Source organism: Carassius auratus, chromosome 46 (genome assembly GCF_003368295.1).
Source record: "Carassius auratus strain Wakin chromosome 46, ASM336829v1, whole genome shotgun sequence".
Taxonomy (NCBI): domain Eukaryota; kingdom Metazoa; phylum Chordata; class Actinopteri; order Cypriniformes; family Cyprinidae; genus Carassius; species Carassius auratus.
Genome location: NC_039288.1, coordinates 12,852,483 through 12,877,733, shown reverse-complemented (window position 1 = coordinate 12,877,733; position 25,251 = coordinate 12,852,483). Strand labels below are relative to the sequence as shown.

The window sequence follows — 25,251 nt, the reverse complement described above, 5'->3', positions numbered from 1 at the left end:
ACACAGACAAACTGCCTTCCTGCTCTCCAATATTGTTATCAGGTGTCAGCCGGCAGCGAGGGCCAGCTGTAACATTTACCAGAATGCATTGTGGTGCTTTATTCCCCACCCAGCTCCTTTTATCAAATACCCCCCAAGAGTGTTGAATGAGTACGGCAATATACGACAATCTGAGACCCATAACAGTCCGTCTAAGAAAAACATCTGATCCCTTTAATCCGGTTTAAAGATGCCTGCCACCCCTGAACCTGCTCCGAGCGAGTGTGAACTCATTTAATCCTCCTTTACTCTGGGATCACCTCTGAGCTGTGAATTTCTCCACCAGTGTCGAGCAATCTTAAATCTGCTAGGTAAACATGAATGAGAGCACCTTCAAAGGATACGGTTCAAGTCTGGGCTCACCTGTGAAAGGTCTTAAGTCCAGTGGGGTTAAAGCGAGTCGCTAAAAGGCAGCTGAATTATGGTCACAGCACTTAAAGAAGAGGAGCAGAGAAGAGGGAACAACAGATTTCAGAAGATGTTTGTTGAGGATCATTGAGAGAAATAGCTCAAGAAATAGCTTGAAAGAGCTTGTATGTTTACACAAAAAAACACCAAATTCTAGAAATGATCCAGCTACCCTAATATGCACTTGTATTGTACTTCAAATTAAAAGTATATTTAAATTTGAAAAAGTATATTTAAATTTGAAAAAGTTTTGGATACTATTAATTAAAGAGAGTACACTTCTATGGTTTTCTTTACACACTTAAGTACTTTGTATTAATGCCAACTTAAAAGTTTTGTTTTAAAGTACGTTTTAAATCATTAAGTTTTAATTATTGTTCAATAAAGAAACATTTTTTATTTTCATGTGCTGAGTAACATAATGTGTTGATGCGTTGCAAATGAATCTAAAGTATATTATGTTTGTAATAAGTATTTTAAGTGTTACGTGTTCCTTTTTCACATTTCTTTATTTAGATTAAACGTGAAGAAACCAAATTATTTTTTTAGGTGAATATTGTGCAGCGAATGACCGCTTTAACCCTTGCTGAACTGAACTGTAAAGGGTCTTGTGACTCACTGTGGGGGGCCCATCTGTGGTATTACCCACCAGACGGTAGAATGATGGTCTCTCTCCTGCCCCCTCCCAGCCCTGCCACCGTCCCTGACCCCTGTTCCCGTACACTGAACCACAAATAATCCCAAATGAAGTTAAACCTCCAGAAATCTAAAGACCTATACATAGAGACATGCAGGAATGGATGCTAAGCTATGTGCTAATTATTAATAAAAGAGTGTGGAGGGTAGCGAAGGGATTTTAGTGAAGAAACATTGTGAACATTCTCAGTTAATAACGGAGTTCCTCTCTTAACCTTAATCCGTTAACTCCTTGGATATTGTGCAAAACTAATCATGTCTTTTTGTTAACATTATGAGGTTAAAGGTCAATGTGGTCTGCACCAAAAACTTGAACCCATGCAAAATCTGTTTGGGGCAGATGTTTAACCCTTATACTATATTCCAGGGTTCCTATTGAAAAGACTGGATTTTGTACTTTAACAAGAAGACTTTCGTTTGACTTCTCCTCTCCTATCCTAGTTTGTGTAACTGTCAACACTGTCCCAATAACAAAATGTTGCTGTTTGTTTTGAAAAATAAGGAATATCATCAACCAAGATGGATGTCATCTGTGTTTTAATTTGTTTACAAATTATGTTGCGTAGCACCCTATTTAACAATTAGTAAACGTATTATATTTTCGAAAATTAAAAGTAAATTTCATTAGATGTAATTTTTGATGATTAATTGTCATTAAATTATAATTATAAATTATAAATAAATAATAAAAAAATAAATACACATTTTTTTTTTTGTAGACTACTTTGCTAAGTAGTCTGTTGATCATCTGAAAGGGCGCTCTTTGAGTTTGATTAATCTTAATTAAAAATACAAAAACTATGGTATAGAAAAAAAATAACAGATTTTTGGGGGCCCCAAATTTAATGGTAAATTACTTTGTGGAGTTTACCACTAAATTATATTTATTCTCAAAGTCTAACATACAAATAGTATTCACTTCGGGGAAAGAACTGAATTCCACTTATGCATTTCCTACCCTTTTAATGGTATAAAATGAATATTGTTATGAATATTCAAATTATATGAGGGGGAAAAAATATAGTGATAATGCTTTTAGCCATATTGCCCAGCCATAGAGGCACAGAAATTACATGCTTCACTTTTAACTCTTTGCAAGCTGCAGAAATCATAGTTTTATTACACTGCCTTCAGATATTGCCATTTGGACTTGCTGTGCAAAGATCTGTCACAAGCATGTTTGAATCACCACTGCGCCAAACCTCCGATTCAGTGCCAATTTTTTTTGCTAACATTCTCCATCCCAGGGCTTGTTTTCAGCCACAATCCACTCTCCTCCTGACACCTTACACCCTCGACCTCCTGCTCTCGCTGTCTTTATTCTTTCAGTGCCAGCTTCTGTCAGACACCTCATGAGCCGGACGTGTGCTCAGCAGGCCAAATATTTACCGCTTGCTACGCCTAAACGATCACTATTGAATGACTTGTGACTGAACATCCTGTTCTGTTCTCCTGTGAGAGCAGAGGTGAGCTAACAGTAACAGCACTGTGGTAATTATTAGGTTCGTGACCATAACACTCAATAATACATTCAGTTGATTTGTGTTAGGGAAAGATTACAAAGAAGGCAGAAAAAAACTAATGCTTTTGTCAACGACAGCATGGAGTTTCATACCATGGGTCAAGTGGCAAAGCTGGTTAATATGGTGACATTGTTCCACCCTCTTGGCTAAGTAGTCTGTTGATGATCTGAAAGGGCGCTCTTTGAGTTTAATTAATCTTAATTAATGGATGTAATCCTTTTATAGGAGTCCCGTTGTGGGGATAACAAGCCAGAAACCTCATTGATTGCGCAAGAGTGTGTAACTCACTGTAAAAACGAACGAGGGAGGAGGTAGTAATGACAGAGAAAGAGAGTAGAGGGGAAAGCTGGTGCAGCAAAGCATAAGAGCACTGCGGGGTGGGACAGAGAGTAACAGCAAGCTTTAAAGGAGGGAAGCAGGAGGTCCTAATTACTGAGCCTTAGAGCCGGCTGACTATAGGTTGCCCCCTGTTAACCGCTGCTCAACCCAGCCATCCACCTGATGGTAATTAATTTGATTCATCATGAACTGATTTGATTTTGAAAATTGGGTGTTAAAAAAACAAGATAAGAGCTGAAAAGATGTAAGTTTGCTTAAACAACTCCTAAATAAATAGCAATTGGTTAATATGAAATATCCAATTCTCATTATTTTTAATGGAAAGACATTAGAAAAGAAAATGACACTATACTATCTTGTTTAATGTTATTTACTATATAGGTTAGAGTTTTGGGGCATGTTATAGGACAGTGTATACTGGATTGATCTATTCAGATTGTTCTATATTTTATATGTTGTGTTAAACTTGGAGAAACCCAATAAACATAATGTAAAAAAAGGACATTACAGAAAAAAATAATTAACTATAGTTTCATTTTGACAAAAAGTGAAAAATATAGTTATATTAAAGTTTGAAACTACACTTTTGTGGCTACAAAAACTCACTTTTTAGAACAATTAAGGTACTTTAGCAACTAATACAGGAAATTTGCAAAATTTGAAAAAAGAAAAATGTTGATACTGTTATCACAACATTTGCATAAACAAGGGGCGGGGGGGATCCCTAAAACATAAAAGAAAAAAGTTGTAAACTTTTCCAGAACATTGAAAAAATTTTCATATAAAAAATAAATCAATAAATAATAAATAAATTATATAAAATTATATATATATATATATATATATATATATATATATATATATATATATATATATATATATATATATATATATATGCTAAATGTATACATGTAATAGAATAAATCTAACAAAAAGTTTTAGGTTTATAAAAAATAAATAAATTATAAACCGTTCTGGCTGCATGAGCTTTCAGTTTTTGCTGACTATGTCCTCACATCTTTATTTAACCGAGTTGCCTTGTAGTCTCTTGCTGTTTTTTATTTATTTACTTTTTTCTTGTCTGTCTTTTGCAATCTACGTCGACACATGCTGAGCTTTAGCGTGTTACATACAGCTGTGAGTTGCTTTAACAGGCTTTGCTTTGCTGTTTTGTGCTTTTTGTTGTAATTTGTGGCATTTAGCTGCTCTGTGTGAAGATCAGCAGCGTTTCGTCTTGTATTGTAACACACTGAAGATAACTGTAGTGGAACTTGATGTGCCTCCAGTTTCGCATGGCTGTGTTTATGAATTAATTAGCTTTTCGTTTGTTGCGGTGCATTTCAGACGTGTCTCAGAAGCAGATGACATCCTCCATGGCTATTGCTGGGGCCGTGATGGGAGCTGTGCTGGCACTCTTCCTCATCACTGTCTTCACCGTCGTCCTCATCACAGCACGCAAGGCTCCCTCACCCACATACACAGATAAAATGTGAGTATATGCAATATCTTAAGCTACAGATCTGACATTTACTGGGATGGTCACCTAACAACATGCAGGATAAGATCTGCTAGAATACCATCTTTATTCCCAAATAAATTACAGCAATCTTAGCAGCGAACAGTTAGCAATGTGATATGTGTGTTTTATTGAAGTGAATAGTTTATCGAAGACTGTAGTTTGTCCAGTCAGGATATCATTACGTTCATTAGACTCCGGCTCACCTGTTGGCCTGTCAGAACGAGGCATTTCAAGCCACAGCACCTCTTTATGGTTTAACCTTTGATTAGCCGCAATAGCCATAATAGATTTTGTCTGGTCAATTACTACTGAGCCCAGAAACCCAGTCAAGACTGTAAATGTTCTATTATATTGGGAGCAACATCAGATGGTTTCCCTTTGTTTCCTGGAAAGGCAACTGCATGTCATCACAGAGAGAGACTAGTCACAATAAACTACAGTTGTGTATTTGCTTTTGCAGTATACAGAGACTACCACACGATACATCATTGCGGAACTTGTGTAGGCAAAAGAGCTTCAGCTAGTTCCATTTTTTGACAAAGTATGTTGTTTTTTCAGTTGTTTTTGTTTGGTTCTTGAAAAAAGAGCCTCTTTATTGCTCTGTCGCTGAGAGTGTCTTGAGACACGAGCCCACAGACGTCTCATTTCAGCCAGCCTGGAGGTCTCCATCTTCCCACAGCCTTCAGAAAACAAGCTCCAAACTGGGCTTCATATGCTTCACGCTGCACTTAACCCTGGGTTATCATTTTGTTAATCTTGGTTTAAGGACAATAGTTAATCTCCGGTAAAGTTGTGTCTCACAGTTTTAGTGTTAGCATTACTTTTTAACCCTAGGTTAGCATTTGTTTTACTGTGTAAAAGTTTACTGTTTACAATAGATGACCATGAATATACTAAATGGTACTTAAAGGTGCAGTCACATTTACCGACACGTTTTTAGATTTTTGTGGGCAAAATTCAGTAATTTTAATAGGATTCCATGTAATTAATTTCATGGAATTGGGATTTTCGTGTGAGGGCAAAAGCTTTGCCCATGCAGATTTTGCAACCGGTTCAAATGGCAAAACAAATTCACCTCATTGACCAATAGAAAGCTGCTAAATTTGAATGGGACTTCTGTGTAATGAAGCATAATATGTAATTTTCATAGAAGCCTTGAAGCTGTCAAAAGTTTGCCGGATGATGATGCGTTTTTCGTCATCCAGCAGACTTTTGCTGACAAATAAACGGGGAGAATATATTGCACATTAAATGAAAAAAAAAAATACACATTGTTCATTTACTTATAATGGCAACAATTCAAAGCTGGTTGAAAATTGGAAAACATATTTTTTTGTACATTTTAATATGGCAAAAGTGTTTCATGTTTTTTTTTTTTTTTTTTTTTTGGCATAATGATTACCATTTGTATAACCACAGTTTTACTACAAATCCTATGGTTAAGCTATGGTTTGTGTAGCAAAACCATGGTTTAATTTGTGGTTACCATGGTTTAATTACAGTAACCATGTTTTAACTACAGTAACCATGTTTGGTCAGGTAGAAAAATGACTACTAAATGTGTAACAACTGTCAAACAAATGGTCAAACGATCAAGTGGTGATTTCAAACTAGAGGAAACAAACTGGTCTTTTGCTTTTGACGTTTAGAAGTGGCTTAAAACAGTTAGAAAAATCGTTCTTGTTAAGATTGTCTCAGACAGGCAAGCATTTTAATTATACGAATGGAGATATGTTCGTCCAGTTTTTATTGACCATATAAATATGCAAATTACAATGTTAACCTACATTTACAAATGTGTTGTGCCCACATTAGCCCACTCTGATTTGTTGTAGATATTTGTATTCTGTCAAGGACACGCCATTGTTAGTTTACCACTGGTTGTTAGTATTTGTGTCAGCAGAAATAACACTGAATATTTGTCATTCTTCAGACTGTCTATTAAAGAAAGAACTAGTGTAAATACAAGCAAACATAGCAAAAAAAAAAAAAAAAAGTAATGTTTTCTTGCTTTAGTGATGGATGCAGTTCTCATGAAGGTGAGGTCACAGTGGAGTCTGGTGTGATACAGCTGTTCACAGGCAAAATTGTATCAGGAAACAGGGGAAAAGCAGCAGGCGGACAATTCCCAGCGCTCAAATGTCTGGACTCCATATCATTTGTGGACTTTAAAATTTGTCTCAGAACTGTCTCTTTTTTTTTTAAACCTTCCACTGTTGTAATATGACCTGAGCTTGCTTCCAAACATGACAGCTAAGGGGACATTCACACAGGATGCATTCTGGAGTTCATAGCTTTTATCTGCCTGTAAACTTTGCTCTTAAACATGCAAGAAATTTACTTTTAGTAGATATATACCACCGTTCAAAAGGGAATTAATACTTTAATTCATCAAGGATGCAGTAAAGACTTTTACATTGTTTCCCCAAAAATAGTACATTTAGAATAAATGCTGGAAAAAGTGGTATGGTTTCCACAAAAATATTGAGCCAATAAGAAAAAAAATTCTTGAGCACCAAATCAGTATTTGAAGAGTCTGCTGAAAATTTGGTTAACATAATTAAGCCATAACAGGAATAAATTCAATTTTGAAACATGTTAAAATCGGAAACCATTTATCTTAAAGTGTATCTGTTTTTGATAAAAAAATTCTTCATAGAACATTCTTTCTTCTAGAAAAATTGACTAAAGTATTGCTAATATTACTATGATACATCTGCATCCATCTATTGAGTAGAAATTAGGGTTTATGGCTTTGACATACTGTAAATAATTGCCTTTTTAAATAATAGCAATTACAAAAGAACTCATCCTGTGTGAAAGGCCCCCAGGGGTTTCAAATCTGCTGAATTGTTGAATTGATCATTTTTTATTTATTACTTGTTTTCTGCTGTGCTATCTTTATCAACATCATCTATCTTCAAGTGAGCCCTCTCTGAACCTTCTCAGCGCTGCTGTCAGAAGCGTCACTCTCAGAAGAGATAAAAGAGACGCTGTTATCTGTTTCGGCTGATCCCTGTTCAGTCTCCGTGTGTCTTGGCACGGCTTTGCTTTGGCTGCAGGCTGCATGCAGATCAGCGTGGTGGGACAGCTGGGTTTGGTCTGATGGATGACGCTGCCTCTGCCCTGGAGACTGCAGGGACTCTGCGAGAGATAAGCAGCGTTGTGATGCTGATCCACAGCGCTTTTGCAGGAATGAATGGAAAAAATGTCCACATAACTCTTGACATCAAGATCTGATTGTATACCCAGTAAGGGATAAGAAAAAAATGCACTTCCCTCAAATGCTTCAAGAGGTATTTTAAAGGTTTTGCCATTTTGATTTTGAGTCATGATGATTTTGTTTTGATAGCTCCAGTTCATCTAAAGGAGCCTTGAATTGTCCTTCACAATGATATGGCAGCATCTAAAGTATTCTAAAGTATATAATGTTCCTTGCAGTCTGAGAAGGAAACAAATTATTCTGACCTTCAATTATCAATACGTGGGAGAGCTGAAAAGAGAGAAAAATACATGAGAACAATACAAACTTATTCCCTCTTTGATGCAAAGTCTAACATTTTGGCCCTTGTTTAGGTTCTTTGGACATCCAGTGAGAGTGTCCAGGCCTGTCTGCATCTTTACCTGCTTGTGCTACACAAATACACATATCCACTCTAGTCCGTGAATCACATCGACTGCTTTTAATCCTCTATTTCAGCCATAATTATTTTATGGGAAATGCTAATGTGATTCCATAATAGACCTAATGAGTCATAAAACACTTTTGTACACTGTTCCATCTCCGTTTGGGCAGGGGACACATTAGACAGGCTGATAGTCCATTGAAAATCAATTGTACAAAACAATGTACTACTAATGGTCGGAGATTAATGTTCACAGGAAGTGGAAAAACAAAGGCAAAGTTGATCCCTTGAGGAATGTGGAGCTTATGGATGCACACTGGCAAAAACACATATGAGGAGAGGTCACAGTTCACATGTTTTCCCTAAAGGGGTTTTTAACCAAGAGGTGTGAACGAACTTAGTATTTTAGGAGCTTGTTCTCACTGGTTGTCAATGCTTTTCCTCCCAGCAGTGAAGGCTTAAGATTCCTTATTTGTTTACTAATGGCTATAGACTATCTTTATGCCATTCTGTGGATGACCTTTTGGGTAGTATCTAAATCTGGGGAGTGAAGAAAGGTATCTTTCCATATATAAGGCATTCTGGGAATTCAAGATCAGGGCATGTCGACCCTTAGGACCTCCCAATGCCTGGGGCTACAAAGCAGAAGGTCAATAGACATTTGTCCACCGCAGTTAGGGATTTGAGACCGCGCCTCTCAGTTGCAACATGTCAAAACTCATCAATATGAAAGTAGAAATTGAAGGGTGTGATCAATAAGAGAGTAAACCGAAGAAGATAAGATAGAGAGATGATGGATGAGGAAGAAGTATCAACCAGGAAACCATCTCAATCACATCAGTGGATCTTTAGTACAAGGACATTCTGACTGGAGTCCAGGGGACTGCAAAGAAGTGCTTTGGGAGAATCAAGAAAAAATTCAGTGGAAAAAAAATAAAACCTGTCTCAGAGTATTAAAACATTTACAGAACTCCACTGTCACCTGAGGCAATATTTATTTTGATCACTTATATTTTATTTTTTTATCACTATTAATTTAATAGTGTAAAAAAAAGTGTTAAAACTGTGAAAAATCATTACAATTAAAAATAACTATGTTTGATTTGAATATATTTTAAAATATTCCTGGATGGCAAAATGTAATGTTTGGCAAAAAAAAAAAAAAAAAAAAATTCAATTCATTATTTATTTATTACTATAATTGAAAACAGTTGCTGTGGCGTCATATTTTTGTTTATTTTTTTCAGGATTCTTTAACACTTTAACAAGCATTTATAACAAGCATTTAGATTCAAAAGAACAGCGTTTATTTAAAACAGTATTTTAGTATGTAAAAGTCTTTACAATCACTTTTGATTTGTTTGATGTGTTCTTGCTGAATAAAAGTATTCAGTTCGGTTTTTTACCTTGCATATAAACATGTAAAATTTGATGTATTTTCTGGATAAAATTTTTAGAATCTCCTTTTCATATATGTGTTTTATATTATTGTTTACAGTGGCATAATATAACTGAGGAAATGCCAGGGCAATATTTAAATGTATGGTAGTGGTAATGTAGTTCATTTGATAATTTGTGTTTTAGATTGGTCCTGTCCATGTAGGCTTGGGAGGGATTGTGGAAAGAAGTGGTTCAAAAACAGGTCAAACATGAGCTTATCCCATAAAATCTGTGTTACATAAAATGTATGTAATTAATCTGTATGATGATGGTACATCAGAATGTAAATTATTTTATAAGATTTTATTTACACATTTTAGTTATTGATGCACTGGAGAGTAGCATATATATGTAAAGCATTTATATACAGTTTTGTTCAAAATAATAGCAGTACAATGTGACTAACCAGAATAATCAAGGTTTTTAGTATATTTTTTATTGCTACGTGGCAAACAAGTTACCAGTAGGTTCAGTAGATTGTCAGAAAACAAACAAGACCCAGCATTCATGATATGCACGCTCTTAAGGCTGTGCAATTGGGCAATTAGTTGAAAGGGGTGTGTTCAAAAAAATAGCAGTGTCTACCTTTGACTGTACAAACTCAAAACTATTTTGTACAAACATTTTTTTTTTCTGGGATTTAGCAATCCTGTGAATCACTAAACTAATATTTAGTTGTATGACCACAGTTTTTTAAAACTGCTTGACATCTGTGTGGCATGGAGTCAACCAACTTGTGGCACCTCTCAGCTGTTATTCCACTCCATGATTCTTTAACAACATTCCACAATTCATTCACATTTCTTGGTTTTGCTTCAGAAACAGCATTTTTGATATCACCCCACAAGTTCTCAATTGGATTAAGGTCTGGAGATTGGGCTGGCCACTCCATAACATTAATTTTGTTGGTTTGGAACCAAGACTTTGCCCGTTTACTAGTGTGTTTTGGGTCATTGTCTTGTTGAAACAACCATTTCAAGGGCATGTCCTCTTCAGCATAGGGCAACATGACCTCTTCAAGTATTTTAACATATGCAAACTGATCCATGATCCCTGGTATGCGATAAATAGGCCCAACACCATAGTAGGAGAAACATGCCCATATCATGATGCTTGCACCTCCATGCTTCACTGTCTTCACTGTGTACTGTGGCTTGAATTCAGAGTTTGGGGGTCGTCTCACAAACTGCCTGTGGCCCTTGGACCCAAAAAGAACAATTTTACTCTCATCAGTCCACAAAATGTTCCTCCATTTCTCTTTAGGCCAGTTGATGTGTTCTTTGGCAAATTGTAACCTCTTCTGCACATGCCTTTTTTTTAACAGAGGGACTTTGTGGGGGATTCTTGAAAATAGATTAGCTTCACACAGACGTCTTCTAACTGTCACAGTACTTGCAGGTAACTCCAGACTGTCTTTGATCATCCTGGAGGTGATCATTGGCTGAGCCTTTGCCATTCTGGTTATTCTTCTATCCATTTTGATGGTTGTCTTCCGTTTTCTTCCACGTCTCTCTGGTTTTGCTCTCCATTTTAAGGCATTGGAGATCATTTTAGCTGAACAGCCTATCATTTTTTGCATTTTTTGTTTTCCCCTCTCTAATCAACTTTTTAATCAAAGTACGCTGTTCTTCTGAACAATGTCTTGAACGACCCATTTTCCTCAGCTTTCAAATGCATGATCAACAAGTGTTGGCTTCATCCTTAAATAGGGGCCACCTGATTCACACCTGTTTCTTCACAAAATTGATGACCTCAGTGATTGAATGCCACACTGCTATTTTTTTGAACACACCCCTTTCAACTAATTCAACTAATTGCCCAATTGCACAGCCTTAAGAGCGTGCATATCATGAATGCTGGGTCTCATTTGTTTTCTGAGAATCTACTGAACCTACTGGTAACTTGTTTGCCACGTAGCAATAAAAAAATATATGAAAAACCTTGATTATTCTGGTTAGTCACATTGTACTGCTATTATTTTGAACAATACTGTATGTATCTATACTAACTATGTATAGTATTTATTTATTTATTTTTTGGTGGCATATGTTCTTAGAGAGCCACTGCAGTGATTCACTAGTCAAACCACTAGTCAGACGATGTCACTTGTTTCCATTTCTCTCTTTATTGTTTGGAGTTTTAAAGTGGGCTCCAGTTGTATTTGTGTATATGAGTAATATACACCTCCGGCCACATGTATACCCACACAAAGTCACTCTAGATGGGGTCCATTGTGGCCAGCAGTATTTGGTTTAGAGGTGCAGAGAGCTTGAGAAAGTATGTTTCAGTGTGACTGTAGGGGCTTGGAGACATGGAGGCCATTTTTAGTAGCTGGTGATTGAGTCAAAAGTGACACCTTGGAAGTGTGGGAGCTGGGAAACAGACTCTCAGATTCATTTTAACTTAAAAAATGGATGTGTGTGTGTGTGTGTGTGTGTGTGTGTGTGTGTGTGTGCGTGCGTGCGTGTGTGTGTGTGTGTGCGTGCGTGGTATTGTGTTCATATGGTCTTGATATGGATGTAAAACAGACAAAAAGTTCCATTCAGTTCCCAGAGCTAAAAGAAGGTGTGGTTGTTATTGTTCCTCAGACTAAACACATTTCATACTTTAGTCTAGTCTTGACCAGCATTTCCTCCGTCTTCTGACATCAAGACAAAACAGCCACTCCAAAAAGTATTATATTGTTTTATCATCTAGCAAACTTATTTTTGTGAAGTGTTTAGCCTGTATATATATAACAGTGTCTGAACAGTATATTTCTTCCAAATAAATAGCACTTGGTTTGATAGCTTATGTAATGTTTAAATGTGTCCAGATATTTTAGGGTGACCATATGAGCCATTTTCCCAGGACGTGTCCTTGCCAGGATTTCTATATTGCCTAAAACATTCAAAGTAGTTTGACCAATAACATGCAGGTATGGTACATAATCAACCAATCGTGGCGTGTGAGAAGGTGAGATCTATAGAGAACGATCAAAGCAATGCAATATAAAAATTCTGGCAAGGAAGCATCCTGGGAAAATGGCTCATATGGTCACCCTAAGATATTTTGGGGTCACTATAATCTTTTGAGTCATGTGACATGTGCAGTCAGTGATATACATCCTTTGATCGTCGCTGGTTTTCATCCCTCTACAGGATCGACCTCCCTCCAACTCACAAGCCTCCTCCTCCATATACAGAGAGGCCTCCTGCCATCCCACTGGCCTCTCAGGCCCCTCAGGCCTCATTCTCTCAGGTGAGCCTCACATTGCTCTCTTTACTCTGTGGGGGTTCTGGATCCACAGTCTGATTTATTCTCCTTCTGTGGTAATTTATAATGGAGCTGCATTTGAAAGATGACCACTGGCATGTTCCTTATTATTTATGGAGTGATTATATGCTCTCTTTTAGCTCATTTTTTCCAGAATAGTTTTTCTCTATTTGTCTTTTCTGGCTTTTTCACCCATCCAGGACCTAACTTTGCTGAAAAATACACCAGCCTCAGGTTGTTTGCTGTCAAGTTTGTCCAAACTAAGCTGGTTTTGTGAAAAGTGGCAGAAACTTTATAAAAAAATAATAATAATAATAAAATCAAACCGGTCTGTTTGTCTTCCAAGCTCACTGGTTTTCATCGACTAGGGTACCATTTAATCAGCTGTAACTGTTTTCAGTATATCAATGGTTTTACATTTGTGAACTTTCTGTTTCCTTATTTGGTCATCTTCCTTTTCTTGTTTTGTTAATTGATTGATCCCCACCTGTCTCCAGTTCCCTCCTTACCTCCTGTGCTCTCAAATACCCTGTCTGTTCAGTTCTTCCTGGTCCATGATTAATGGTGTTAATGTGTTGTATATTGTCTGTTATCTCCTTCGATGTTCAGTAAACTCCTCATTTGATCAAGACCCACCGTGAGGGCTTTATTCCTACACTAGCAAATACCCAACTGTAACAGAATCACGGACCAAAACAGTTTAGTTAGCGGCGTTTTTCTTTCTTTTTTTGTTTTTGTTTTCCTCCCTCTCCTGGAATGGCGATTCCAGCAGTCCGACTCCTATGCCTGGAGCAACTGGACTGTTCGCTGGAGGACCATACCAGGGACTTTCTCGATCTGGCGTGCCTTACCCACTTCCCCGACCGCTCGCTCTCAAATTTCTACTATATTGGCCTGAGCGAGCTGTGTAAGGCCGCCTTCGTGGGGTGGGTGCTGGAGAAAAATGGATCCACATTTACCATCTGCACTGCCGAAGAGGATATCTCCAGCCCCACTCCCGAACCAGAGACCAGCCAGCCTCCATCACACAGCACGGAGCCAGAGCCCACCGTGGCCGCAAAGCCCGAGCCTTTCATCGACAGGGAGCAGGACCACTGTGCGTAGTGGGAGTTTTAGTGGAGATCGAGGGTGTGGAGGAAAGCCCTGCCCACACTTCTACGACTGAGGGTGAGCTGTATTCGGTTTCTGAAAGTTGTATGGAGCAGTTTATGGACCTTATGGACTGGTTTATGGAGGTAATTCCTGAATCCCCTGTTTCTCCGCTGGTTCTGTCCAGCCCTGATCTTCCTGTATACCCTCCCAGTCTCCCACTCCCACCTCCTCCAGTCAGTTCCTCTGCTCCATTTCGGCTGGTTCTGCCCAGCCCTGAATTTTCTGTTTCTCCGCTGGTTCCGCCCAGCCCTGAATTTTCTGTTTCCCTGAGTCTCCTGTGTTCCCTCCCAGCCTCCCTCTCCTGCCTCCAAGACCTGCCGGTTCACCTGCTCCACTTCCGCTGGTTCAATCCAGCGCCGTATCTCCTGTCTCTCTGCTGGCCTTATCCAGCCCTGATCCTGTGTTTCATCCCATCCTTCTTCTCTCATCTTCTCCTAGACCAGCCAGTTCCTCGATCTCATCTCTGCTGGTGCCAGTCAGTCCCGCAGCTCACCCTCAGTCCGCGCCATCTGGGTGTGATGGTTCACCGCAGGACTTCCATTCTCCAGCTCTGCCTAGGCGTGTGGATTCCCTGTCTCCACCTCCAGCCTCCGAGCCCTGGACCCCTCTTTGGTCCTTCGACCCAGCGGCTCCGCCTTGGCTCTTAGCTCCCTCGTCTCCACCTGCATCTCACCTGCTCCAACGGGCTCCCTCGTCCCTCCGGCTCCACCTTGGTCAGTCGTCGACCATCCGCCGCCTCGGGACTCCATTCCTCTGGCTTCGCCTCGTCACTCCATCCCTCTGGCTCTGTCAGGCTCCTCCTTCCCTCCTGTTCCACCTCCATCCTTAGTCACTCCGGCTCTGCAGTGGCCTTCCAAGGCCCTGCCTCCGCCTTGGTCGCCTGAGCCTTCTGCTCCGCATAGGCCTTCCGGATCCTCGGCTTCACCCTGGCTCTGCAGCTGCTCTGCTCCATTCTCCATCCTCACCCACCGGCACAGTCTCCGTCTGTTGGCCCCCTGGTGTTGTCGGCTCCTCCTCCACCATGGCTCCTCCCGCCATCAACTCCACCGTGGATCTCCATCCTGGCTGGTCTCTGGAGCACCATCTGGCTCCTCCTGCTTTGGGCTCCTCCCTCCATCCACTCCACCCTGGTTCCTACCTACTTGCTCCCTCTTCGCCTGCCCCACGCCCGCCTCCAGAACCCCCACCCTCCCTCTCTCCCTCCCTCCCTCCCTCCAGGAGGGGCGAACCGTTACGTTTATGAACTTTCTGTTTCCTTATTTGGTCCTCTTCCTTTTCTTGTTTTGTTAATTGATTGATCTCCACCTGTCTCCAGTTCCCTCCTTACCTCCTGTGCTCTCAAATACCCTGTCTGTTCAGTTGTTCCTGGTCCGTGATTGATGTTAATGTGTTGTACATTGTCTGTTATCTCCTTCGATGTTCAGTAAACTCCTCATTTGATCAAGACCCTCCTTGAGCACTTTATTTCTACACTAGCAAATACCCAACTGTAACAAGTGGAAAAAAAATTATCCAATTCAGTTTAATGTTTGTTTATTTAGTGTTTTATAAACATAATAAAGAAATATAATACAAGTAACAATTATGTCCAAAGTATTTATAAATAGAATTTATATTATTCATTTGAATTTGTATTAGAAGTAGTATTATTAGAATAATTTTTATTAAATTTGTTACTTGTTTTTGCATCTTTGTTTTATTGAAAGGCCAGTAAAGGATTATTGTGGGCTTTTAAAGCTAATATTCATATCACGTAGTTGACTCATTTCAAATGTTTAAATTTCCATATCTTCAATTGACAGGCCTAATAAAAAAATTATAGTAATAGAAAGGGTTATTTTTTTTATCTAATCGCATTAAACAAGCATTTTATAGTCTAACAACATTAGCACCAACGGGAGCTGCTAATGATATTTTGGCTTTTTCGAACGAGTATGCACACGCATATTAATATATTTTATATCTGTTGTTTCATTTTATAGGCTCGTCGGATGGAGAGGCACTATGAACTGGCTGAATGGGCGCCAGCCAGGATGGCTCGCAGAGACCTCCAGAGCCCCACTCACCATTCATTGTCCTATCAGGAGTGGATATGTCATCAGAACGGGGCAGACCAAGTTTACATCAACCACAGAGAACACTACGTGTGACAGCGTCCTTGTATCAACTGCAGTGCACTGCCAGCCCCAAAGTGAAAACTGTTTACGAGAATACTGGGAGCAAATCAAATCAAAATCACCGCTGTACAGTAATTAAAACACTGAACTATTACTGGTGTATATACAAGGTCTATTTAATGCACAATGAAAACCCTGGCAGCGTATATATGTGTAATTGGTCTGGCTTGTTCAACATGTACAGTGTTGTTCAGACTATATGAGTCTTATTGTTCACTTATATTTCATATGTAGTGGTTAAAATGAGGGCGAATACAGCTGAAATTTGTAAGACATTACAAAAAGTACTGCCCGTTGTTTGATAATCACATTGCTTTACACAATAATTTTTCACTCATTAAAATGTTTCTCTTTTTTTATTTTCAATGTAGACATTTGTCATTTTAGGTGTGAATTTGACAAACTTTGAGATATTTGATTTGTTGCTTATGACAGATACTAGGTCATTTGCCATTAGTTTTCTTCTTTACACTGTGATGTACATAACACTTAAAAATAAAGGTTCTTTGTTGGTATCTATGGTTCCACGATGAATATTAATCCTCCATGGAACCATTCAAATGGAAAAATGTGCTTTTAAAAAAGTTATTACGCTTTTACAATGTTCTTCACACTAAGAAAAAAAAAAATATTTGGGGAACCCAAAATGGTTTTTCTATGGCATCACTGTGAAGACCCCCTTTCAGAACCTTTATTTTTAAGAGTGTGAATTTGAATCACAAGGCATAGCTCATGAACTTTGCCATTGCCTACAGTATGTGTGTAGATACTGTGTTACAGTATGTATTTTGTAAATATTCAAGCTCATAATGTCAGTGTATTTCACAGTTAAATGTGAATAGAGGCTCTTTTTCCCTCTCTTTTTTGAATGTTTAAGCTTAATTAGAACTTTTTTCCAGTCATCGTAGTGAAGCTTGAACTTTGAATCTCAACCAAAGCCATCTTTGCATTACATCATCCCAATAATCAAATAAAGCGATGTAACCAGCACATCTGTGTTAGTCTGTAGCGAACACATCTAAATTAACTAGTCGGAGTTACAGGCCTATATAAAGACAGCACTGCTACTTCTTCAACCCACACACAATCTTATCAGACAGAGGTTTGAGAGTATAATATAGGTTGTAAAACCTGATGAATGCTTAAAACACTGCTCTACATTAAGACTGCTGGACAACTTTCCCTAGTCGATGATGGAAAATATCAGACCACAAAATGCACTCTGGGAAGGCGCGAGAGACAGCAAATGGGGGCGGCGGGAGTGCTAGTAAGAGCCTTTCCACACAGACTTCTGTCTGCATGTCAACTTATGACTTGTGTTGTAGGTAAACAAACCGGTTATCTGCTGGGCAACTGGATGGGCAAGACCATTAAACAGCAGGCTTTTAATGAGGTAGTAGCCACCAGGGAGCAATCTATACTCTTCTGGCCCCACCGTTCGGGGAAATGTCATCCAGTGGACCCCCAAACACTCAATGAGAGCATTGTTTATTGCATCGTTGAGGCACCTTTCTGGAATACATCCACCATCGCTATATAAAAATATGTCAGTCCCTCAATAAAATGTAAGGTTGGATTAGTCCATTTAGAATAATAAAGGTGCAAATCTCAGTCCAAATCTATTACTAAACATGCAGCCTCCTCATCACTTAATACAAACCAGAGACAGCCATGCTTTGATATATGCAATCTTCTACCGTTTCTTGACAGTGCTTGTATATCCTTTCAAAGTTTCGTCTCCTGGTCTCTTGTTTGTGTGTCTGACCTGTGGTCGATCTCATATTTCACTGAATTAAGAAGCCATCTGAGGGATTTGAGGAGCTGAGGTCTATAATTTCCACATGAGATTTCGTCTTTGCTCTGGATGAGCCAACATTCTTCAGTTTTGCGAGACTCTAGACACAATGTGGAATGTTGCATAAATATTTTTCCAATAGTATCTTCGAGAACGAAACCTTTGGGAGCTTTTTAACATGCAGACATTGAGCTCCTCTCTACTTTCCAGCAAGCATGAAAGATTTTGGGTTAACTTCAATGTAAATGATATTACATTAATATATATATATATATATATAAACAGAAACTAGGAAACAAACAAAATAATAATAAAAAAAAATATTATTTATTGATTTAATGTAATTATTAGCCTTTAAATTGTATTAATAATAATATATTAATTTGAATGAATTTAAGTCATGCCGCAGCTTTGTTGTGGCCCCTTATTGGGTCCTTGTTGAGAACCACTGTTTTAAAGGTACAGGTTGTAGGACCTGCCACAAGAGGGCGCACTACCAAAACAATAACAACTGCGTGGTTTAATGACGCTAAGAAGGAGCGTGGAATAATGGGATTTGTTGTCTTTTACCCAACAGCTGACGGCCATCAATCAGACGGAAAGATAAATCATGGATTTAACTGATCAGGTAAAGTTTTATAAATGTTGTGTTTGATGTCATAATTTTCAAATGCGAGTTCAACGATTTGCGCGAGTAGATTACAAACAAAGTCATTGCAAAGACGCGACCAGACTATGGGTCAGATGAGTCCTCGCGCGGTACTAGAGACGCAATGCCCCACATTTGGCTTGTATGCCCCATAATACTTATCTTGTTGATCGTTATAATAGCATATGTTTTCTGTAAAGATACGAATCAAAACAACTCACCTGTTGAGTAAAACACAATCGGCATCTCTTTCTAGCTGAAGTTTGTCGCGAAACCTCTCTCCAACTAGAAAATGCAACACCGATATTAATCCTCGCTCTTTCTCTCCTCTTGTCCCAAACTCTTCTTGGGTCGTTTGGTTGGCCTATACGCTTACATTTACGGGAGCTGTCCTTGTCGACAGAACCAGCGACAGATGGTAAACAGTAATTATGTTCCATAAATAATTAACACAATAAACCATAAAACGTGCAAGAAGAAGTAAATAAGGAACTGCTTGAAGTAAGCAAGTGGTTTGCTGGATGCTAGACACTGCTTCCGCATTTGTCCACGACACTGTTGTCACGTGGTTTCTACGTCAGTATAGGCAGTAACAAAGGGAAACTAACATCATTGACAGGCGACTGCACTGCCCTGTCTCACTGTTTAGAATGGGAATTTTCTCATAATTTACAAGTAGTTGAAAACATTATAGATTTTGTTAGTAATCAGCTGGACAAAATATATAACACTAGCTGTATATATTTTATACAGACCACTTCAAGTCCAAGCATATTGAGAGTCTGCTTTACATTAGCCTACTAATCCTGAATATCTCCGTGAAAATTTCTCCTAGTTGCTTGTGAAATGTCATTTGTCACTTTAGATTAACGAGGACTATCACTGGCGCATTGCTGAAGTATGAAGTAGGGCCATAAAGTGTCTCTTAACACAGCAAAGTACGTCCAAAAATTCTGTCCTGCAACTGTTATCAGGAGACTGGTTAACTTTATTAGAACTGTAATGTCCCAAATCCTATCTGTCTGTCTGTATCTCTCCTTCTCTTTCATTCTGGACCCACCTTCAACGCAGACACATAATGGAGATGCAGTCAACGGCAGCCATATTGGACACCTGCCACGCTGTACGGCCATTAAACTATTAAGTCAGCTGGCCCAAGAGTGACCGTCCAGCGCAGATTTACAACACCACAGAAGAGAAGGGAGAAGAGGAGAGGGGGATAGTTGGGGCTGGTTAGCATAATAGTCCAACATTACAGATTTATGACAGTGGAGCAGGAGGTGCTATGGCCCTCCTCCTTTTCTGCTCTTTTCTCGTTCAGAGCTGAAAGTCACCCTGTTGTCTTTAAGAGACAGAGCTGATGGAACAGGAAGACCTGAGGTTAACACTGGGATTCAATGTTCTTGACAGACAAACTGTCACACAAAGGAACATAAAACTTGTCTCATTATTGGTGGTAAATCTCTTAATGTACTCAGAGGGGGATGGGGGAAGCATAATTCACAATGAGCTCAAGGATGTGCTGGTTTTTCTCGCAGTTGTGAGTTTATATCTCTCTTTTCAGAATTTCTAGTTTAGGGCCTATATCTAACAATTCTGAGTTTATATGTGAATTGCAAGAAACAATATCCAAAATTGTGAGTTATAAACTCAGTATTGCAAGAAAATTTGTAATAATTACACAATTGCAGTACATTTCTTAATCTGTTTTTTTTTTTTTCTGTGGTGGAAATAGTCTTCTATACAAAAGCTGTTTGTAAATGATTAAGCTATTTGCATGTTTATGATAATGATAATTTTTGCAATAGCCTGTAAAAAAATGACCTGTATATGCATCAGGAAACGAGTGACACTGGAAACTTTGCAAAGTTACAAGTGGATGGTGGACGATACCCACTCTTACTTGAAAAATAAGGTGGCTAGAATCATGGTATAGCTGTAGATTATTAGCCAGTAGATGGCGACTTATGACTATGATAAATGAATCACTAATGCAAACAACTAAGTTGTTCAAAAACCTTATTCATTCAGGAACCAAACCCCACAAAGAGTCACTCAAAGACACACAGTGATTCATTCTGCTGTGGTTTCGTTTCAATCTATTTAAGTTCGCGGAGCAAAACCAACACTAGCATGATCTTGCACAATACCTCAAATGACTGCCCATGAAGTGAAGACGCCAGCATCCGAGTCGAACTAAACAACTACCATGCAAAGAATGTGAATCCTAATGGATGGCTTTCTCCAGGTATATTATACTTCGTTGATTCAGTATGATAAAGACTACATCAATCACAACTACATTGGGCCCATTTCAGTGGACAGTGAAGTAACATATCTCTTATACTTGCAGATTCATATTTTTTGTTGTCTAATGAGATATCAGATGAAGATAGATGAAAAGATATACAGAGTCATTCATTCACCATTGATCTGTGTCAGTATATTGGACACTGCGGTTCATCATAACTTCCTAAAGAGATTATAAAGAGGAGCCAGACAGATGCTGGAGAACTTAAAATCATCCACATTTATCTCATGTCTAGATGCAAAACAGCTGTTTGTAAAGCCTGTCACCAGTAAGTGCCTGTTGTCTTTTGGCAATAAAAATGCAGTAATGGAGGGACACAATAATTTATGGCTCACTTTAATTTGAGTGTGTTATTATTAAAGTAAAAACTGATTCTTCAACTGCTGGGATGCGAGTCAATTGATAAGGCAAATGACTCTTATGAACCAGTTCTTTTTAATGAGACAATGTAAACGAATCACCAAACACTTGTTGACCGATTGTCTACTTACATATGAAGTATAGTTTTTATAGTAGTTGTGAAGACTGCAAGCGTGGGTAGAACTTTTGATTACCTGATAGTCTAAAATGATAGTGTTCTAAAAACTTATTAAAGAGCTTTATGTAGCCTGCATATATAGATTTTTAATACTTTGCAAATTAAAATACATTTATAAATGTCTGTTCAGTAGTCCCTGTATAACAGATAACAATATTTAATTATGGTGCTTTCAGGTCTAAGTGAAAAAAAGCTAATGTTTTACAGAATGCACATACTCATCATGGTAATAATAATAAAAAAAAGTGTAACACTTTACATTTTACTACCAAAGTATATGAAATATCTTATTATTTTAACATACACTATAAAGGTTTATTATTTTAACATACGCTATAAAGGTTTTCTTGACATCTTGCAATTTGGGGCACAAGAGTTCCTGAACATGATCTTAGTATCTGAGTAACTACTCTGAGTAGGTGCTTCTTTTAAATAAGTAGTTATGTTCTATATAGTTTGAATGAGTAAACTAAGAATTTGGATGTACTACAGTGAACATTTTGTCATGTGACCTACCAGTGTTGTGTCATTTCACTGGCATTCACAATTCATCTCCCATGGCCTCATGGGATAGTAAAGTGCCCGTTGGATGCACACTTCAGAATCTTGCCGGAAGTAGTGGGTCATCTGGAAGCTTTTAGCTATGAATACTGTGTATTTGGACATACCATACTCTTCACTTACTGTTTTTTCAGCCACTATATAGTAGGTAAGTATGCGATTTCAGATGAAGTCCTAGTGTTGATTCAGTGTGCACTAAGCTTTGACATTTTTTCAGACTTGGGTCTTGAAATTTACTTCTTGTGGCTTACAGGTTCTATCAAGTGGCCAAGACAGCAAGTGTTTCACCCAGTGAATCGTTCAGATCCCTTAGTGAGTTCAAAACTAAATCTCTCACTGGACTGTGAGTAATTTTTTAATTATGTCTGAAATTAATTGTATCAGTGTTGTGCAATTTATGTTAGTAAAACTTACTGTCACTAGAATCACAGCATCAAACTAGATGAAAAAAAAGTAATATCTGAGGAAGAACCTGAAGCAAAACCAATGCAGCATGCAATGACTTTGCTGTATACCAATCAATAGAAAAGGATGTTCTTTACAGTATACCATTTTGCTATGTCTTTCTTTCCCAGACACCCTTGTGATGTCTCTTCTGTTAAACCAAGCTATGTCAGGCACTCCCCTTACTGGATTTAAACTCTACTGTTTCGCTTGCTTTCTAATTATTATTTATGAGTTTTTTCTCAGTTCCGTTCTGGCCGTTGGAAGAGAGAGGCATTCTTTTTCTCTTCTTCTTTTTTACAGGAACCCTAAAAATAGCATACATTTTTCTTAGTGGATGTTGAGGCAATTCAGGCTCGGACACCAAGATTGTGGAGGATACCTTTGGTGTCATAAGGAGAATGTGTATGCAAGTGTTTCGTTAACACCGGAGGGATCAAGGTGCCCTACAGAGGGGGATGGTCATGTGAGCGATTGATTCTGCTCAATGTCTCAATACGTCATACCCCTCTCTCTCTCTCTCTCTTGCTCTATCTCGCTCAATTATCCTGCTATTTCTCCATTTGTCCATCCATTCCCTGAAGACTGCCACTGCACAGCCCTCTATTTGTTGTTCTCCAACAATTTTCATTGCTTCCTCAGCAGTCTGGATTGCATATCTCTGATAGTGCTTCCTGTAACCTTCAGTACAATTATGTCAAACCACCTAATGAACATCTTGGAGTAAAGATAGTTCCAATAATATAACAACAAAATGTTCCTGACACTAAAATGTTTCCTGAATGAAAATAAAAACAACATAGAGCAGAAATGCAATTTGAAGAGCAGCTGCACCATACAGCCACAGTTTGATTGAGACATTAATGAAACTACTGTATCCCTGCTGATAGCTACATAATCTCAACACTATTCAGCCTGTAGCATTCCGGATGGATGTATCCACAGGGACAGCTGGGATACTCCGAGATATTCCCGGTTTACATTGCTTCCCCTTCTCCCGACCCCTTCCTCTCATCTAGGTACCCATCCATAGCCATCTAGATTCACTCGCAGACGTTTCCTTGAATAATTTCCCTCTCTCAGGAACAAAGAGATTCTCTCTCAGTCTTGTCCCAGTGATTATCTGGAGCCATTGTAGCATTTCGGCTCAGTGAATGAGATCATTCAAGGGGCTTTCGCAAAGCCAAAAAGACTGCGAGAAAGAGTTTGACTCTTAATTGAAACTGCTCGCTATAAAATTACAAGTCAAGAAGGTCAGTAGTTTGCAAAGTATGAGAACTTTTTATTTGTGTCTAATTGAGATGGTTGCTGTAAATGATAAGGGCTCTCAGCAAAGAGTGCACATCAATAAAAAGAAAAAACACTGGCGTGTATGATCAATGTACAGGCATTTGTAGCAGAGCGAGGATCCATTTAGACAATCAATTATATTAAACAATTAATGAATGATTGTTCTTCTAATGAAGTGAATTAGTAAAGTTATGTCATTCATTTCATTTCTGCCACAGAAATTTATCCAATTCTGCCTTTCCTGACCTGTAAAAAGAGATTTCTGTGACTCACCTTGGAATGATCTCTCCATGACGCAGTTCTTGCTGTGAAAGCACTTTCTCCAAAACTCAATTACTGAATCTTTGCCAGACAGCCACATGCACGACTAGTGAGAATGACCAGCACTTAACTGTAGTGCACCACTTCCACTTCTTTCCCATAATGCCGCTGGACGAATCCTGCTGCGAGATCATGTTCTATCAATTGAGAATACACAGCTTAGTGTTCTTTAATTGACTCAAGGTGCATGTATCTGTTTCTGACTCAGCTGGACTCTTTTTGTTTGTGTCTGATGGCTGATGATGAATTGCATGGCCAATCAATTTTTCACTTCATGTCACATTTTGAGTTATATTTTGTTTAGTTATTTGTTTCTGGGCAAATGTGAGAAGTAGAGCTCATTCATGCTGACGCACTCGAGAGAGTATTTCCCTCTGCCACTTTCATACAACCACAATCCCAAAACATGTTGGCAGAATCATCTGTTCGGATGTCATCATGGACAAAATTATAGCTTATTATACTTATTTTTTGCTTTATGATCAGGGGCGTTGTGAAAAATTGGATCTTGTTTTTGAAGAATGGAAATGTACATTTTGGGGGGCATTTTTAAAACTTAACACATTATGTACAAGATTGTATGTGAACCTTGCTTGTCAAAAATTATGAGAAATTACAAACTTTAGTATTGTGTTTTCACTATTGTTCCATTTATTACATATCACTTATCTAAGCCAAAAATATATTTATGCATTCAGGATCAGTAGAAGAAGAGTTAAAAAAATAAATAAAAGAAAATGAAAGACTCACTCAAAGAGAAGGCCAGTTTCATGATATGAGAAAGTTTGGGGGAGTCTATGTTATGAAATCTGCTTATTTAAACATGCCACTTAGGTTAATTGGCTGCAATTAAAATTGTATTGAAAATGATGTCTGTTCATCATATTCTATTTTATCATATCCCATAGTCTGTTTTAGTCTATTTTATATTCATCTCTGTTGTGATTGTACAAACGAGAGTCCAAAAAAATCCTTAGAGCCATGCTCGAATAAAGTCAGCAATGATCCAACCAGACAGGGCATTTAATAAATTTAATTTAACTTCTAAACTATAATTTTTCTTCATATCCTCATTTAGAGATATCCCACTACTGCCATCTAACAAACAATGACACACAGGGGCAATCTGAAATAGGTTATTTAACACAGCAATGAATACAAAATGTTC

The 25,251-nt window shown here is 38.4% G+C and overlaps 1 protein-coding gene across 1 annotated transcript in view; it reads left to right on the top strand.

The window, feature by feature from the left end:
- Positions 1–17,156, top strand: part of LOC113064249 (nectin-3-like protein) — a 62,073-nt gene extending 44,917 nt beyond the window's left edge. Inside the window, exons 6-8 of the mRNA XM_026234914.1 lie at positions 4,350–4,494; positions 12,731–12,830; positions 15,980–17,156. Of these exons, the coding sequence (XP_026090699.1) occupies positions 4,350–4,494; positions 12,731–12,830; positions 15,980–16,147 (413 nt within the window). The 3' untranslated portion in view covers positions 16,148–17,156. The remainder of the gene's footprint in view (positions 1–4,349; positions 4,495–12,730; positions 12,831–15,979) is intronic.
- Positions 17,157–25,251: the final 8,095 nt, after the last annotated feature.